General features: G+C 37.8%; 1 protein-coding gene across 4 annotated transcripts in view; it reads right to left on the reverse strand.

Moving 5' to 3' along the window:
• The window catches only part of anks1b (ankyrin repeat and sterile alpha motif domain containing 1B), a 1,280,504-nt gene that overhangs the window by 559,899 nt on the left and 702,636 nt on the right, over positions 1–17,969 (reverse strand). For all 4 annotated transcript variants that reach the window (XM_028816795.2, XM_051924626.1, XM_051924632.1 and 1 more), the window contains one exon: positions 2,140–2,305. In XM_028816795.2, coding sequence (XP_028672628.2) covers positions 2,140–2,305 — 166 coding nt within the window. The remainder of the gene's footprint in view (positions 1–2,139; positions 2,306–17,969) is intronic.

Below are 17,969 nucleotides of genomic sequence, written 5' to 3' on the forward strand. Positions count from 1 at the left end.
AAAATATTGCCAACACCCTGAAACTGAGCTGCAGCACGGTGGCCAAGACCATACAGCGGTTTAAAGGGACAGGTTCTACTCAGAACAGGCCTCGCCATGGTCGACCAAAGAAGTTGAGTGCCCGTGCTCAGCGTCATATCCAGAGGTTGTCTTTTGAAAATAGACGTATGAGTGCTGCCAGCATTGCTGCTGAGGTTGAAGGGGTGGGGTTCAGCCTGTCAGTGCTCAGACCATACACCGCACACTGCATCAAATTGGTCTGCATGGCTGTCGTCCCAGAAGGAAGCCTCTTCTAAAGATGATGCACAAGAAAGCCTGCAAACAGTTTGCTGAAGACAAGCAGACTAAGGACATGGATTACTGGAACCATGTCCTGTGGTCTGATGAGACCAAGATAAACTTATTTGGTTCAGATGGTGTCAAGTGTGTGTGGTGGCAACCAGGTGAGGAGTACAAAGACTAGTTTGTCTTGCGTACAGTCAGGAATGGTGGTGGAAGTGTCATGGTTTGGGGCTGCATGAGTACTGCCGGCACTGGGGAGTTACAGTTCATTGAGGGAACCATGAATGCCAACATGTACTGTGACATACTGAAGCAGAGCATGATCCCCTCCCTTTGGATACTGGGCTGCAGGGCAGTATTCCAACATGATAATGACCCCAAACACACCTCCAAGATGACCACTGCCTTGCTAAAGAAACTGAGGGTAAAGGTGCTGGACTAGCCAAGCATGTCTCCAGACCTAAACCCTATTGAGCATCTGTGGGGCATCCTCAAACAGAAGGTGGAGGAGCTCAAGGTCTCTAACATCCACCAGCTCTGTGATGTCGTCATGGAGGAGTGGAAGAGGATTCCAGTGGCAACCTGTGAAGCTCATGTTTACTCCATGCCTAAGAGAGTTAAGGCAGTGCTGGAAAATAATGGTGGCCACACAAAATATTGGCACTTTGGGCACAATTTGGACATTTTTCACTTAGAGGCGTACTCACTGTTGTTCCCAGCAGTTTAGATATTAATGGGCGTGTGTTGAGTTATTTTGAGGGAACAGCAAATTTACACTGTTATACAAGCTGCACACTGATTACTTTACATTGTATCAAAGTGCCATATCTTCAGTGTTGTCCCATGAAAAGATATAATAAAATATTTACAAAAATGTGACGGGTGTACTCACTTTTGTGAGATACTGTATGTCCTCCATGACAGTCCTAATCAGTGTGAATATACACAATCCTAGAGACTAGTAATGGATTATTTCACATTAGATGAACACTGATACCCAGTAAGCTAAACAGAGGGTTCATTTAAGTTAGACGACATACTAATGACACACTTACAGACTGTCTATGTTACAAACATAGTTCTTAACAAATATATTGAGGAACACTAATATTTATTTAGAGAAAATCCTTATTAAGACAAAAGATATAAAATGACTATCCAGGAATTACACATATAGTATCTCTTGTTAACAGGTATTTAAAATCGTTTAGGTAAAATTTGTATTTATTATTTAACCAGTATATTTAGATTACACGATCCTAAAATTTACATTCATAAAATAGTTGAGACAAGTTCAATGATTGATAAAAAGGGTCAAATAATTGAGATTATCATTTTCAGGCCATCCCCAGACTAACTCTAACCCTAAGACTAATTTTTGTAAGCATAATGTGTGCAAAAACTTAAAGTCATTTATTATCCAGACCCAACTCACTATGGAACAAATAATACTTTAATATTATATTTTAAATGCCTAAAGCATTAGCTGTATTCTAATGATCTTGAAAAAGAATTTAAACTTTGTTTGAAAAGATGCTATACATTTGCATTTTGGCTAACAGAGCAGAACCATGAACATCTGGAATTCACAAGGGAACTGGGCCATTGGAGGTATAATCAGGCCAAGAGTATGAACAGCTTTTAGCAGGAAAAAAAAAAGGCCATAATATTGTTATCAAGGTCAAAAATGTTGTTTTTTTTCCCATGGGGAATTATAATTGATAGAAATTTAAAATTGCGGTAGCACTTTTTGAAGACTGTTGGCTAGCAATTCAAACATTGCTTAATTTTCAAATTGCAGATTTTTCTAAATAGGTAAACTAGTCTTGAATTGCAAATAGATTTATTTTTGCTTACCTGGTTTGGCAGATGACAAGCGGGAAATGTCAAGGGAGCAAGGTTTCCTCGTAACAGCTGTCGCCAAGAATTCATAAGGGTTATCTTCTTCCTCTGGAGGGAACACATCGAGAGAAGGAGATGGCATTCTCTCTACTGTGTTGTTGGTTTTCTTTGTTTCTGTATCCTGCAAGTAAAAAAATTAAAGATTCATGCATCGATGGACTCACTTAATTGTCATTACATTTTGCATGCGCATTTACCAGCATTTTGCTTAGCATGTCTAGACCAGTTGTGTTATAACTAAATTAGGAGTTCAAGTAGACTGGTGACATGTTTCTACCAATTTACCGTAATGTTGACACTAATGAAATACTCTTCCTTGGAAATTCAATTCAAGCCCAAGTTAGCTTGAACATTTTTTTGACTGTGATCAATCAACTGTTCTTTAAACATAAGTCTTTTTTGGATTATAAAAAAAGGATCTACAAATGTGTCAGATTTGAAATGTAGAAAGTATTTCTAAAAACACACTGGACGTTAACGTTCAGGCACTGGATTTATAAAGTGGAAGACAATGAGATAACAAGATCAATTTACGTGAGAGTTACAGTAAATGTTAACGATCTTTACCAAACTTACAGATTCCCCATCATCACCTCTTGATTGAATTCAGTATATGATTGACCTTGTTCTTTAAGTCTCAACAGATTACATGAACTTCAAAATTCTGCTGCAATTAGCCCAAGTGCAATGAACACATAAATCTTTAACACAGTTTACTGTAAAAACTGATAGAGCTGCCAGGGAAGAGGAAAAGAGGAAGGCCTAAGAGAAGGTTTACGGATGTGGTGAGAGAGGACATGCAGGTGATGGGTGTAACAAAACAAGATGCAGAGGACAGAAAGATATGGAAGAAGATGGTCCACTATGGCAGCAGCCGAAAGAAGAAGAAGAACTGTAAAAACTGATAGTCCTCTAATAGCAGCATTTATTTTCCCCAACACCCATGATAAAGGCCATGGATATGGGAAATACTCATTCAGCTTTATGACTACCAGTCTCTTTCTCTGTCTCTCTCTTTCCCTCTTGGTCTGTGAGTGAAACATTATTAATGCTCCCAAACAAACCATGCATAAAAACTCAGCTTTTTATTTTAAAATTTTAATTGGTGTGCATTAAACTTTATGCTCTATATGAGTCTTGGATCTAGCTGTTCTAATCCAGTTTCAAATACTTGTACTTTCAGTATATGATCTGTTCATGTTTACTCACCTAGACCCTTCTAAGTTATTTTTTCTGTACTTTATGACATATTGAATTATCATTTATCTTTAAATTATACTTTTGATTGATCTACAAAGTAACTTGATATGCTGTTATCTACAGAGCTAAAAGCATTCAGTTAGTTGTGTCCAACAATTTGTGGGTGAATGAATAAAGGTTTACCACTGACACAATCTTTCAATTCTAGGTGCAGGCGTACAGCATATTCCATGATGACAACCACCGAGCCAGTCAGCTGATTCTCCTTTCTCTGTCTTTCGGAGCTCAATGGTGGTCATTAGCAGGCCACTTTTTCTTATGATGTGACCATACTGCCCAATTTGAGGTTCAGAACCAAAGATGAGTTTACACTTCAGTCAGATTAAAACTAAAAATGACAGATTTCTCAATTTTACAGTCAAGGAGGATTTAGTTGTCAATGTTGTCAATTTTGTTACGGCCTTCCTGAAAGGTGACATACTGCTAATGTGGGCAGATCAGGTAAATTTAACAAAGATTAGACTGTTAGGATTGAGCTGAGGTGCCCTCCCTGGGATGTGTCTTATTTTATTTCTTCCATTTGTTAATTACTTCTATCTTTATGTTTTTGTCAGTAACTTTTCAGTGGTAATATACAGTATGAAGCACACTGAACACATTAAACATCAAGAACAATGAAAACACAGCCGCATCAAATGCCTGGAAAAAACTACTCAATGTCTTTATTTTGGAGTTCATAGCCATCTATATCTGTTTTGTTTTCAATCATTACAGGGGCACAGTAGGTTCATTAACACTAATCACAAGGCAGACACCACTTCTGTCTTGGACTACAATTCATTGCACATTATTACAAACCCTTTTATATACCCAGTCAATTTATATACAGTGTATCTATACATTGTAGCATACTTCCACATGTTATAGATCTACTGGTTGATCAAACTGATGATTTGTGGTTTTATTGAGAGAGAACATTAGCTGATTTGTTTTCAGATTACAGGTTCAAAATCTATATGTGGGATTGTATCATTTCCCTAAGCAAACATGAGTGCAGAAATTGCCCATTGTCTGGCAGGATTTTGGACAAGCACAGGATGTTTTTTATCCGCATGAGTGCTGCTTGGGACCCTTTCTGTTATTCTCTCTCTTGGTAGAACAGATCACACTGCATGATCGCTCACTTTGTGTGCAAACCATGCAACTGTCACCACTCTGTGAGCTGTCTGTGCCCAAAATGAAAGTAACAGATAACTATGTCCAAGATGCTCATAAATCAAAGGGAATTACTTCAGTATAAAACATTTAACAAAAAGGATTGTGAAATATCTCAGTAGCTTCAAAATTCAAGCATTGCTGTTATTTCCATATTCAGAGCACCTATTTAGGCTGTATAGCCATAAGCATGCAAGAAAATTACAGAAAAGGGATGTAGATAATAAGGGACTGCAGCATCGGGATAACAATTTCCACTGATGGTTGACTCAGACAGGCCAGGCAATGGAGAAAAGTGGAGCTTGATTCACAGTGCTGCTTATAAAGGCATTGGCAGTAGCCTAACCTCCTCAAGATATGTGCTGCACCCCATCCTGAGCAGGCAATGTAGCGAAGTAGTTAAAGCTTTGGAATTCAAACCCTGAGGCTGTGGGTTCAAATCCTGCTACTGACACTATGTGATCTTGAGCAAATGAAAAAACAAAAAATATATAATCATTTGTATTTCAAATGTTATAAATTAAATAATAATAATAGTAATAAAAAAAGAATAATCCTGTGGATTCCCAGCTGCATTTAAAAATCTAACTAAAAGTTATAGTCACTATTAGCAATGGCTCATTGCAGTTCACAGAGGTTTGTACAGTAGTTATGGCTCAAGCACATCTTTAAAGCAATTATTTAAGTCACACATCCCATTTACAGTACATTGTTCCTTTTGACCTAAATATCCAGAAAATGTGTGTCATGTGTTCCGCAGTGTAATGGAATTCAATGTGTTGCATAACTGTTGTATAATACTGTATCAAGAATTTCCTAATTTGATTAAACACATGGATGCAGAAAATACAATAATTTCTTGTAAAATACAAAGTCTGCAAAGTTAGGCCATCACTTAAAATATGGAATTTTATCATCTTACAGTTTGTTTAAAATATATGCAACAGTATGATGAACTAGAGAGCTAATACACAAAATCCCAAGAATACTCAAAATGCCCACTAGAGTGCGAAACCCCGGCTAAGTTTGGCAATCATGGCATCTTTATAAAAAAGTTAGTTAACACTTTTGTTTAGCTATTGCAAAAATGTATCTGTAACTTGTTTACTCTAAAGTAACAAAGGCTTCTTTTGGTCTACATAACACAAAGCATAAGATGATACAGTATGTTATCTATCTGTGTGCACTGTGGCATATTGACATGAGGGTAAAATTACTTTGTGGCAAGTCCCTGTCTTGCACCCCAAAACATGAGGCTGAGTCTCAGTACTTTAGCAAAACCAACTTTATTCAGGAACAGCAGTTATTTATTGTAGCGGGATCTACCATTCTCCTAAACACAGACACAGCAAAGACACAGGGTTGTGGCCAGGTTAGTGGCTAAGTTATACTGTTCCCTGCATATATAATGTTCTTTGAATCACCCATCAGGGTCAGCTCGGATATACAGTACTTTAGCTGAGAGCCACTACAGAACTGGGAGCCTGCGGTTGCCCTGGCAACTGATAAACTGTCTTCCACAGGCACGGCGATCGCATTTCAGGACACACTTCGGCATGTTGTCCCATTGGGGAGATTCCCAAAAGAGTTTAGAAACCTTATAACTTGTTAATATCAAGTATTCACAGGACCCAAAACAAGTGCATGTTGAGGTTACATAATAGTAAATCAGTATCTAAACTAAAGTGTTACCAAAGTTGGCAATCCTAAAAGCTAACAATGTCTCAATATGAAATTAAAAGGGTGGCCAAAATGACAGACCAAAGGACTCAAAAATCCAGTAATTCACAACAGTCAAAAGAGTACAATTCACCACCAACACAATGCATTTAATGAACTGTAAGGGACTGTGGGTTTTACTCAGCCTTTACTGGGCTAAGGGCAGTCCCCAGTAATGTGGATTCACATTGGCTGATGTGGCTATAAAAAATGAAAAAGCCCAATTAATATGTGGTGCAGCATTGCAAGACCCATGTAATTTGGACTGCCTGTTTTATATTAGAAAATAAAGAACAAAATAATGAAAATTACAATATACCAATAGTATTGATGCTCAAAAAACTAATTATTATTACATGGGAAAATCTGGATAAATATACCAGTCAATTTAACTCATTTCTACTTAGCAGACCTTTCACGAGTGGTATGCTATAGCCAGAACATTATCAAGTTTGTTTTCTTTTCGATTAATGTCAGTATGTTTGTCTATTTATCACTTTGTAAATATTACTGATTATGTTTTTTATTTTGATAAGTATTGCTTTGATAATTGATTTTGTTGTATTTTTCAGTTATGTTTATTCTGATATACCTGTTGCCTTGTGGGGGAAGTTTCAGGGGTGGGTCTACCTGGTGTCACAGCTGAGGAGCCCTGATTATTCACGGAAAGATGGTTTGGGTTCCTTGAGATATATTAGGTGTGAAAATGTCTTTTTGAATTTTGAATAGGGTTGTGCATTTTGAGAGATTTTTCATGTGCTCGCTTTTGTCTTTTTCTGTTTTTGGATTTTTGCCTCTGGTTAAAGGTTTATGAATATTAGATCTTAGATAGTTTTTTGGTGCTTTTGTAAGTTGCCTTTGTTGGCATATATTTGCTCTCTTTTGCTTTAGTGTTTGAATTTACTTTGTTAATAAAACTTTGAAATTATTGAAGTTTATATGTTTTGTTATTGTGGGCTGAGGTTTGATGGTTGTTTTTAAGAATTTTTGGGCCTTTTTCCCCTTTCATAGTCTGTATTAGCCAAAGCCTTATTTGCACTTGTGGAAAGACCGATCTTGATTTTTAGGCCTCATTTGAAGCCTGAAACTGAATTTTGGAGTCAAAGCCTTATTCTGAGAAGGTTATAGAGTATTGTATTATTTGTCAGAGCAAAATGATTACAACCATTACAAGGCTGGTACACTAAAAAAATTAAACAGCTTAAAAATAATAACTAAATAAACTAACTAAATAAATAATAATAATAATAATAATACAAAACACATTAATAATGTATTGCTTTTGTTAGCCAACAATTGGAACTGGGGCCATATTCATAGTGGATGTCCTATGAGCGTATAAACACGACAATCACAGTAACATGACACACAACACTGGATCACAAGATGCATTACTCAAAATCATGTGTCTTGCATCCGAATGCATTGCAAAAATAAATAATACAAAAACTCCCAAATGAAAAAATACATTTCCAAATAGCTGGAAATCTTAAAAAAGATATGCAGAAATGAATAATAACTCCAAAAGGGGCACCAAAAGTGTGAAGTTATGGCAGACAGGTTTACATCTGGCCTCTTTTCAGCACACTAACTCTGCTGTTAGTATAAACCATAAAGGTAGCCCCAAACCCCCCCCCCCCCCCCCCCCACCATCACCACCCCTGGACTTTTCACCGGTTTAGTTAAACATACTATATCATTGGTTCAAAGCAGTGAAAAAGAATAACTTATAGGAGAGATTATGAACCAGCTTACTTCACCACATCGGTTTGTCTTTCAAAAGGGAGCAACCTGTGCAGGTGATAAAGTCAGTGAAATGTTTAACGGCACATTACTCTCCTTAAACATAAATACTGAATGGAGAGATTGGTTTCTTGCCTGCGTCTGTTTCTCCACAACAACATGTATGACTAGTGATATACTATACATAAGCAAAAGAAATATTGAACAAAATTGGAAATCAGAAAACAACCTCTAAAAAGAATATAGGGACTACCTAACTTTTATAGTAACCAAACAAGCTTGATGGTCTCATCTGATTTGTCATTTTGTATGTTTTCTTATGTTATTATGTATACCTGTTGAAAGTTCTTGAAATTGTTATAGCTTGTTTGGATATTTGATCGTGTAGATCAATATTGTTTGTTTTTTGGTCAGTTAAACCTTTACTATGACTATTATAGCACAGCTAAACCCCACAGAACCTTGCAGATCAGAAAGCACCCATTAGTTTTGATATTCCCTTCTTCAACAAATTCCCTCCATTTTTCATTTCAAAGTTTCTGTGATGTAAAGAATATTTTGATAGTCTGAATGGCTGCATGCTAGCGTTCAGGACTTGCTGAGATAAATATATGTCAAAAATTAATTATCGAGAATTATGCGGAATTACCACCCCTTCCACAGTTAATTCTTGCATTCCGCTGACAGGATAACCTCCAGTGCAACCCGGATTTGAATTATAAGTGGATTCAGTGATGGATGGATGGATGGATGGATGGATGGATGGATGGATGGATGGATGGATGGATGGATGGATGGATGGATGGAAAATTAACACACATTTCTAAACCATGTAGGAAGATACATTTTTGTAATAAGATGCTCTATGAAGTTCAGAAGTGAGCATATATATAGTAGTTTCACAGGTCTCCACCCAGTCATGCATTAAAGCCACCAGAATGTGTATTCATTTGACAGACCTAAAATAAGCCTTGAAGTACAGTACACCCAGAATTGAAAGGAAAGGTACAGAGGATGACAACAATGGGCTGCTTAATTATCATAAAAACAAAATATCAACATAAGATAGTGCATGGATTTCTAACCATCAACATTTTAAAGGGACTTTTGCTGTACTGTATGATCGCACTAAGCCTCCTAGAACTATGTTGCCCAGTAATCACTTTCTGATTCCATGACCATTGGGAAAGGTCAGACTAAATGGCTGTTCGCCTCCTCCCTGGGCTGCCTACACTGTCCTCCTGATTCATTCTCTGACATCATCTTCAAATTTCTAAGCTTATGTTAAATGTATGCATAGAAATCAGTTAAACTTTGCAAGCAAGATATTCTACAAAGGATACTGTATACATATTTTTATTTTCAATATATAATGTGTTGCATAGTGTTCGTAATATACACAACAGTACATTATACAAGTCCCTCTCATTGCATTAATGAGAAAGAATGATTTAAGTACTACAATCTACTTCAGACAATTGCAGATGTTGAAACTCTTCATAAGAATAGACAATGAAAATGGATACCTAGGATCAATAACAGCTTAACATAATTACAAGTAGTGACAGAAATAAATATACAATAAGCCTTTAGAGTGTGTCTCAAGGGCCTAATCACTTTGTCCAATTCAGTATAAGTATTATACTTACCAATTAACTGATATCATTACACCATGCCTTAGTTTAGATAGTTTAGTTTTTGTAGAAACGTTCATCTTCATTTTTGTTAGAAACATAGCATGAAACAATGCCCTTGTCAAAAGCACAATACAAGAAAGCAGAAAGAGGGTCACTTAAAATATCTCCAAACCCTATTGATTTCTCCATCCATTTCAGAGCTTTCAAGGTCCATAAAAGTATGCCGCTGTAATTCATCTTGCAGCAGGAAAGCTTACTGGAATAGCCTCACATGGCATCAATGAGTAACATCAAAAGTTTATTGACATGCATCATCAGGGAAACTTAATTAAGGCTTGAAAAATATCCTCAGGGAATACAAAGTGGTTTTATAATTTAAGAAACCATATGAGCAAAAATGGAAATGAATAAAGCAAGGGATGTCTATAAAAAATCAGCCAATAATTAAATCCAAGAATTTCAATCAAGGAAAAAATACTGAGATATTTGTATTTATTAAATGTATCCATGACTTGCTTGTATGTCTCTCTACACGTTTTCTTTTAGCAAATAAAGCTCACTGTTGTGTCCATTGCAACCTGCTGTGACAGCTACAAAGAAAGCTCTTCAGTCTCAAACATATCTAACACTTTTAATTATAGAATTGTTTTAACTTTTACAGGATGATGTCACATTTCTTCAGTGAAAGACTAAAGAATTCATTTAAAAAGAAATGCACATGCATTCATAACACCCCTTTAAAAATAAACCTGTTGAAAAGCCTTAAAACACAAACTTGTTCAAGCACCACTTGACTTATGTGTAATGAGTCTGAAGTGGAAGATAATATTACATTTTCAATCTAGCTTTATCCAGTTACAGATTGCAGGGGGCTGAAATCTATCACGTCAGCACTGGGCACAAGGCTGGTGCCAGCACTTGATGAGGCACCAGTCCTTCAAAGGGCCCATGCATGGTATAAGCATGCACACACTGCGGCCACTTTGAAGTCACCAATTAACGAAACCATACAAACACAGGGCCCATGTATGGTACATGCACACACTGTCACCAGTCTGAAGTCACCAATTAACCAAACCATACAAACACAGGGAGAATGCAAAATGTTCACACAGACAATGCCCAGCTGCAGAACTTGAACCCATGGCACCTGATCCATGAAGCAGCAGTCCTTTTCCCAGTGCTATCATGCTACTTCTAGTGGAAGGTTATCATTCCATTAATGCACTTCTAAAAAATCATTATTTTTAAAGCAACATGCTGCACACTATATTTCACAGAAGAACTGAACAAAATTGGTAAACCTCAGTCATCATGCTGAAAAAAATATTTTTGTCTAGATATATGTTTTCCTCTTGTGAACATTCTCAAAGTATTATTAAGGAGAAGACACTAGTATCCAAGATCAAGTCCTGAAGGTTGTGACAGGAGCCATCAGCGACGGGATGAAGTGAACTAAATAAGTCAGTCATTCTAAACAGGTCACTATCTTCATTAAAATTGGTGAGCAGTTGAATCCCCAGGAGAAAGACCTGTGGGAATATTGGCCTCTATAAGGGTCTGCCTACTGATGGTGGATCTGGAGAGACAGCTGAAGTTCTCCCAGCACATTGCAGCCAATACTTTGAGGCCAGGTATTGTTTTCATCTCCGAAGTTACCAAACAAATTGTTCTACTGGAATTGATGGTCCCATAGGAAGATAGTATGGATGAGGCTTTCGAGAGAAAAGTCACCAGGTATGAATGACTGGGCCGCGACTGCTGGTAAGGTGGTTAGAGCAATGTGCCTACAATTAGGATTAGTATCACAGGCATATCCTTGGCCAGAGCCCTTGAGTCATTGGTCATTGAAGGAGAGTGGAAGAGAAGAGCCATCAGCAACACCAGTGAAGTAGCAGAGAATGCCTCTAGTTGGCTGTGGATAAAGACAGGACAGACCTGGGAGTGAATTAGCCTAATTGCTATCTGAGCACAAGCTGAGACTTGATCAACCTCAGCTGGGTTACCCAGAGAACAGTGTATAACATTGAAACACCCAAAACATTTGAGGAATCCAGGAAAATCACTGAAGATGTGGCCAGAAGCATCACAAGAGGTATTTATGACACATACATTACTGCATGTGTGTTTGGACTAATTTTTTTAATTTGAGAAAGACTTTATTATTATCATCAATTTTAAGTCTGTCATACCACCATTTTAGGTTCTTAGCCTTTTGTAGATAATTTGCTAAAATGCTCTGCATATTTAAAAAGTAAAATCTCCCAAGGGGCACTTTGTAGCACAAAGGCTTAACCTGGTGAAATGCTTCAGCTCTCTGTCCAAAATTACGGATTTAAACTTTGAACAGTGTAAGTCACTAACTCATAGTGTTTGGTATTCTGATTAAGAACTCAAGGCTTCCTACTTCTCCATTTGTAGTCTGTGCAGTTTGATTCTGGAGATATTCTTGTACTTTTGGTAATGACATGTGCTAATTCTATTGTTGACTTATGATTCTCTCTCTGGGTTGTGTTTAAGATAGCAATACTTCAGTATTCTGGAAAACAATTCTTGTTCCACTTTCTCAAAAATACGCACATGGCCTTGTCTATTTTTAGTAAATTGTTTTGAGTGCTCAAAATTTCACTATGCCATCAGACAATATGAAGAGGTTGGCTGTGCTGCAGACCAGGTGAGCAACTTTGAGGATTTGCGACTGGCATAACAGAAACTGGAATTAATGTCAATATTCCAAATATTGTATTTGAACAATCAGAATATACTTTAGTGTTCTGCACACTGCTGTACACTGTGAAGTCTGCATTCCTCCTGTATGTGTATTGGGTACTCATCAAGTACTGAAGGGTTCCTATAACATCCTAAAAATGTGCAGTTTAGTTCCTGAGGGACTGTGCACATGTGTGTGAATGTGCCCAGTACTGACTGCTGTCCCATCTAGGTTGGTTCCAACATTTTATTCAGTGGTTCCGGGATAAGCATTCAACCTGAACTTAATCAAACTGGTTCATTATGCAATGAATGCGGACACAAAGATAGAGTTTTCCATGGTTTAATATCACAACTTGGTTGTCATGCAGCTGAAATGTAGAAATCAATTCCTAACTGAAAACTACGAGTATCTTTGTAAGATATTGTTCTGTATGTGCAAAGCACACTGAGGTAGCAATTGTCATGAAATGGTCGTCACTGTTAGTACTGTTCATTTGTTTGGTTCTCAATGGCCTTACAGCAATGTGTACATGTAATAATGGTGACAGATCTTAGCATGTTTTATAGAAGGGCAGAAATGCATTAATGTCATAAAGTTAGAATAAAGTTCAGAGTAGGAACAAAAAAGATACAAGGGCAGAAAGAGGCTGAGCAATAATTAGCAGTGGTGAAAGCGGAAGACATGAAAATCAACAGCACAGCTAAGTGTGTTTCCCTTTACAATATTGAAATATGCCATAATAATGAAAAAGCAAAAGAGTTATTGTTTCAAGAAAACAAGCTTTCTTGCTACTAGTGACTTGAATACTGCCCTATAATTTAGCCCATTTTTTGAGCTAACATTTCATCTTAAATCATGGCATTGCCCTCACAGTGGCTGAATCATATTTTGGCCTCAGCTTGATGGTCCTGTTGGTGTATTTATAATGGCTTTGCTAAAGATTGTTGACCCCATATCAATAAAGCCTTTTTGGACTTTCAGTTTACATGATGTAACCATGTTTTGGATTTCTTTCAAATGTAAGCATTTTCCTTTTTGATTTTGTTGACTTTGTTTTTATTGAACGTAGTGATTAATGACAAATTTATTGCAGGTTGGCTAACACATTTGAGCCACTTGGGCCTGACACTGTCTGGGTGGAGTCTAAAGATTTTCTGTAATTCCTTGTAACATCCCTTTGGCTACTTTGCTTACCTGAGATGTACCAAACATCTTTAGTTGACTTGTGACTCTAATTTGGTCCGGTGTTTTTCTACCTGAATATATGATATGTGATTAGAGGTTAAAGTGTCCAACTGTCCTTGACTAGCACACCACCGTTCTTCAGGTTTGCAGCTTGACAAGATGTATGTTGCAAAATGCTTTACATTTCTAATTCAGGATTCTCATAGGTTTTTTTATACATCTAAATGTTTCATATCAGTTTCCAGTTCCATTGAAAATTCTAAATGGAAGTCTACACTTTTAAGAAACTTAAGAACAATGCAGCACCAATATCATTTTCAAATATGACAATGGAGTTAACATGACATAACATTCTTAAACCCGCTTAAAGGTTGCAGGAGACTACAGCATTTATTTTGTCATAGGAGGCTGGGGGACAGACCCAGCTGGGACGCCTGGAAGGACTGGGAGGTGCCTTATACGTCCCCTGGGCCACGAGGGGGCAACCACCCTGGATGTTGAAGGGACCACAGGAAAGGAGCAAGGAGGCTCAAGCCCATTGGGGCCTGTGGCCACCGCCAGGAGGCGCCCCGAGCCTCATGGAGCCCGGGAAACATGCACTTCCGCCACACCTGGGAAGGTGGAGAAAGATCCTTCCAGGGACACCCGGAGTGCTTCTGGGTGCAAGGGCAGCACTTCCGCCACACCAGGAAGTGCTGCCGGAAGAGTGTCATCAGGCACCTGGAGCACATCCGGGTGGGAATAAAAGGGGCCACCTCCCTACATTCAGAGAGCTAGAGTCGGGAGTGGGAGCAGGACGAAGCTCCCGTGAAGAGACGAAAGGCGGCCCACGGACAGGGAGAGAAAGGCCCATATTAAGTGTTTGGTGCGGGAGCACTGTGTTCTGTGTGGGACTTATTAGAAATAAACGTGTGCTTTTATAAAGACGTGGTCTCTGTCTGATGGTATTCGGACCGGTTCTCACAATTTCCAAACAAATCAGCAGTCAATTGCGCTCACCCAGAGCAGGGCAAGCTGGAATTACCAGTTAACTCAATTTGGATGTCTTTGGGGTTGTGGTTGAAAAACCTTTTTGTTTGAATTGTAAAGTGCTTCTGACAATGACTGCATGTGTAACTAAGATATTATTTGTACCCAGCACATTATCAATGGATCAGCATAGTATGAAAACACAAATGAAACAATGTTAAAATAAATGAATTCCCTAATAATAGACTTTTAAAACACAAAAAACACATTGGACAATGAAATCTAATTCATCCACATCCACAAAATAAGAAGATTAGAAAATGAATGAGTGAAAAATGACTTCCTTAATGGAGACAAATTCATCACTAATGCAAACACGTGTGTAGCAGCATCCTCTTTAATAAAATCCCTGTGTGCGTCCATGTGTCCGCGTGTGTCTTCTGGTGAAGTGCGCATGCGCGGGGCACTCTTTAATAAAGGACATCATTGCTGGGGAGAGTGCTGATTGGGAACTTGCGGCCGCACACATAAAATCCGTTGCTGGGGAGACGGCACACATACAATAATCAGCTGCACGCCAGCACAGATTAAAATACTTGCTGGGGAACTGCACAGTACTTGCGGAAGTACAGGGAAGGGCAGAATGAGTGGCAGAGTCACCGGCCTCTAGCAGATGCTTCAAAGGCCGCGTGACGTGTCACACAAGACAGAGAGGGCGGGACCTATCGCGCGGCCGATCCAATCGGATTTCGGGAAATGAGGTAAGACTTAAAACAAAAGGCACGAAAAATCCAATCGGGTACTGAGATGCGGAGACCAGCTTCCCCAAAGAGATGGGACTAGTGTTTGTGGTTGTGCAAGTGTTCACTCTGAGGATGTCAGATTTGCGATTAAGAAGCTTGGCCCGGTAAAGTGTAAAGTGTCAGTCGTTGAAGGGGTTTTCCTAAATATACGAATTTTCATGATATTACAATAGGATGACTTTTAAAAGTAGATTTATTTTTGCGCACATACAATACGTTGCTGGGGAGACGCCACACAAACAATAATCAGCTGCACGCCAGCACAGATTAAAATACTTTCTGGGGAACTGCACAGTACTTGCTGGAGAGATGGCACGATTATCAACTACACGCCACACATTACATCAGTTGCTGGGGAGAATCTGCTGATTGCCCACTGTTGTGACAGAAAATTAAACGCATATTACGATATCAAAGCCAGTATTACTGTCAGAGAAAATTACAGGCATTTTACAGAAATACAAACCAGTATTATTGCGAGGGAAAATTAAAGGCACATAATACAGTGACGCATATTACAGCCACATACAAGCCAGTATTACTGTAACAGAAAATATTACGGACGTACAAACCTATATTACTGTGACTATCTACTAACAACATGCCACCCAAAAAAGAAGAAAAAGATAATGAGCGTCAGAAAAACGCTAAAAGAGAAAGACTCAGAAAAGCAAATAGATCTATAGAGGAACAGGAAAATGAGCATAAAGAAAATTCTCAGAGAATGCACTACTGTTCTAGCGCCCATTATTGTAACGGGCTTAATGTCTAGTTACTGTATAAACTTTGAACATAAGTGAATCAATATAACTATTTTAACTTTTAAGCATATAATGCAGCATGGATTTCTTCAAGAGAAAAGTCTGTTACATTTATTTATTTAACTAGCTATCATTGTAGCTGATTTAAACAACTCCTGCTGACTAACAGCAAGAAGCAAGAATACTGAAGAAGGCACACTAGGACATGTACAGCGTTTAGACTTTGGGTGAAATGATGCCACTTTTGAGCATTAGGGTCGCTTGTCTAAAGGCTATCTGATGTGGTTGCTATACAAGTTTGTCTTGGGAGTTGGAAGAAAGATGCAAACACACAAAAAGATAAAAGGAAACTGTGTATTTAAGTTTTTGAAGCTGGAAAGTAAGATGTTACCTTTCATCTTGAAATGTTTCTTTCATTATTAAAATGGTAATAGCAAACTGTCAGTAAGTGTTCACATAAGCATAAAAAATTGTTTTGTCAAAGATAAGAAGCGCAGATTTTCCTTGAAAAGTGAAAAGAGGGCATATTAGTACAGGAAATAATACTCCATAAACAGAATATACTGTAAGTTATACTAAGAAATAACACTTTTCATAATGTGCTGACAAATACTGTTGCCAAGCATTTGGTTGTTAAGTGGTGCACCTTACATACACTTGCTTGTCCTTAAAAGTGACTTGCAACAAAAGAGCTAAAAGTTCACACTATTACAAAATTCATTCTACTAGGTCCTATTCCTCTTGAAACTTGCAGATACTTTTCTCTTCTAGTGAGAAAATAAAAAACCAGCATTGATGGAATGGTCAGTACTGCAACTTCACCACTCAAGCGTCTCAGGTTCAAATGCTTCCCTGGGTCTTTATTTTCTTCCTGTGTTCATGAGGCTTTTCTCTGCGGTTCCTTCCAAATACCAAAGATGTAGATGTCAGTTTAATTTTAGACTGACTATGTTGGTGTGACCTGCCTTATGACACAATGATGCTGTTTCTGTGTTTGTTTCCTGCCTTCTTCTACATCAGCAAGATACTTCATAAGATGAAGTAAATGATAAGAAATCAAAAAGAATAAACAGGTAACATAATAAAAGCCCATGACTTAGAAACAATCATGAGTTGGTGTAGGTGGACAGAATGCCTTGGTAGGGGTAAAGCTTAATTATACAATAATTCATAGACAGGCAGAAAAGGTCAGATTCTAATTTTTAAAAGTTAACGCTAGTTCATGAATCTACTTAAATGTTTAAAACAGGCGATATTTCAGTGTCCATGCCCCATAAGAATAAGGAATTGACTTATCATTTAAAGATATGGCTTTAATGAAAACTTACAGCCAGTGTTTGTCAGGATTGTAACTGGGACCCCTGTTACATATGCTGTAACTGCTCATGGCTTCCTGTTTTATGGGCATTTTTCATGGCTTTATGCAGCCCTGAAACATAGCAGCATAGAAAATGAATCTACCTCACCAAATGAGAAGACAACAGATTCTGCAGTGAAAATCCATTCATTGCACATAACTTTTACACATTTTCAATCAGATTATTGTTATGGTTTTGCCAGGGTTTTGTTCATCAAGAAAAGTTTTCTTTTAATGTAAAATGTCTCTTGTTTGTTAAATATGTTTGTACATTTTATTATTTGTAATATAGATGGTCATCTTGAATGTTATGTTTGGAATATTATTTTATTAACTATTTGTTATGCATATATTATGTTTATTTTTGTGTTAATGTATGTGTCCTGTACCCTTAAAATAGAAAATCTAGGGGGACGGGTCATCATGACAATCTGAGGTAGTGAGTCAAACCCTCCAGAGCGGCATTTTAGTCTGAGAAGTAAA

Source organism: Erpetoichthys calabaricus, chromosome 1 (assembly GCF_900747795.2).
Source record: "Erpetoichthys calabaricus chromosome 1, fErpCal1.3, whole genome shotgun sequence".
Taxonomy (NCBI): Eukaryota; Metazoa; Chordata; class Cladistia; order Polypteriformes; family Polypteridae; genus Erpetoichthys; species Erpetoichthys calabaricus.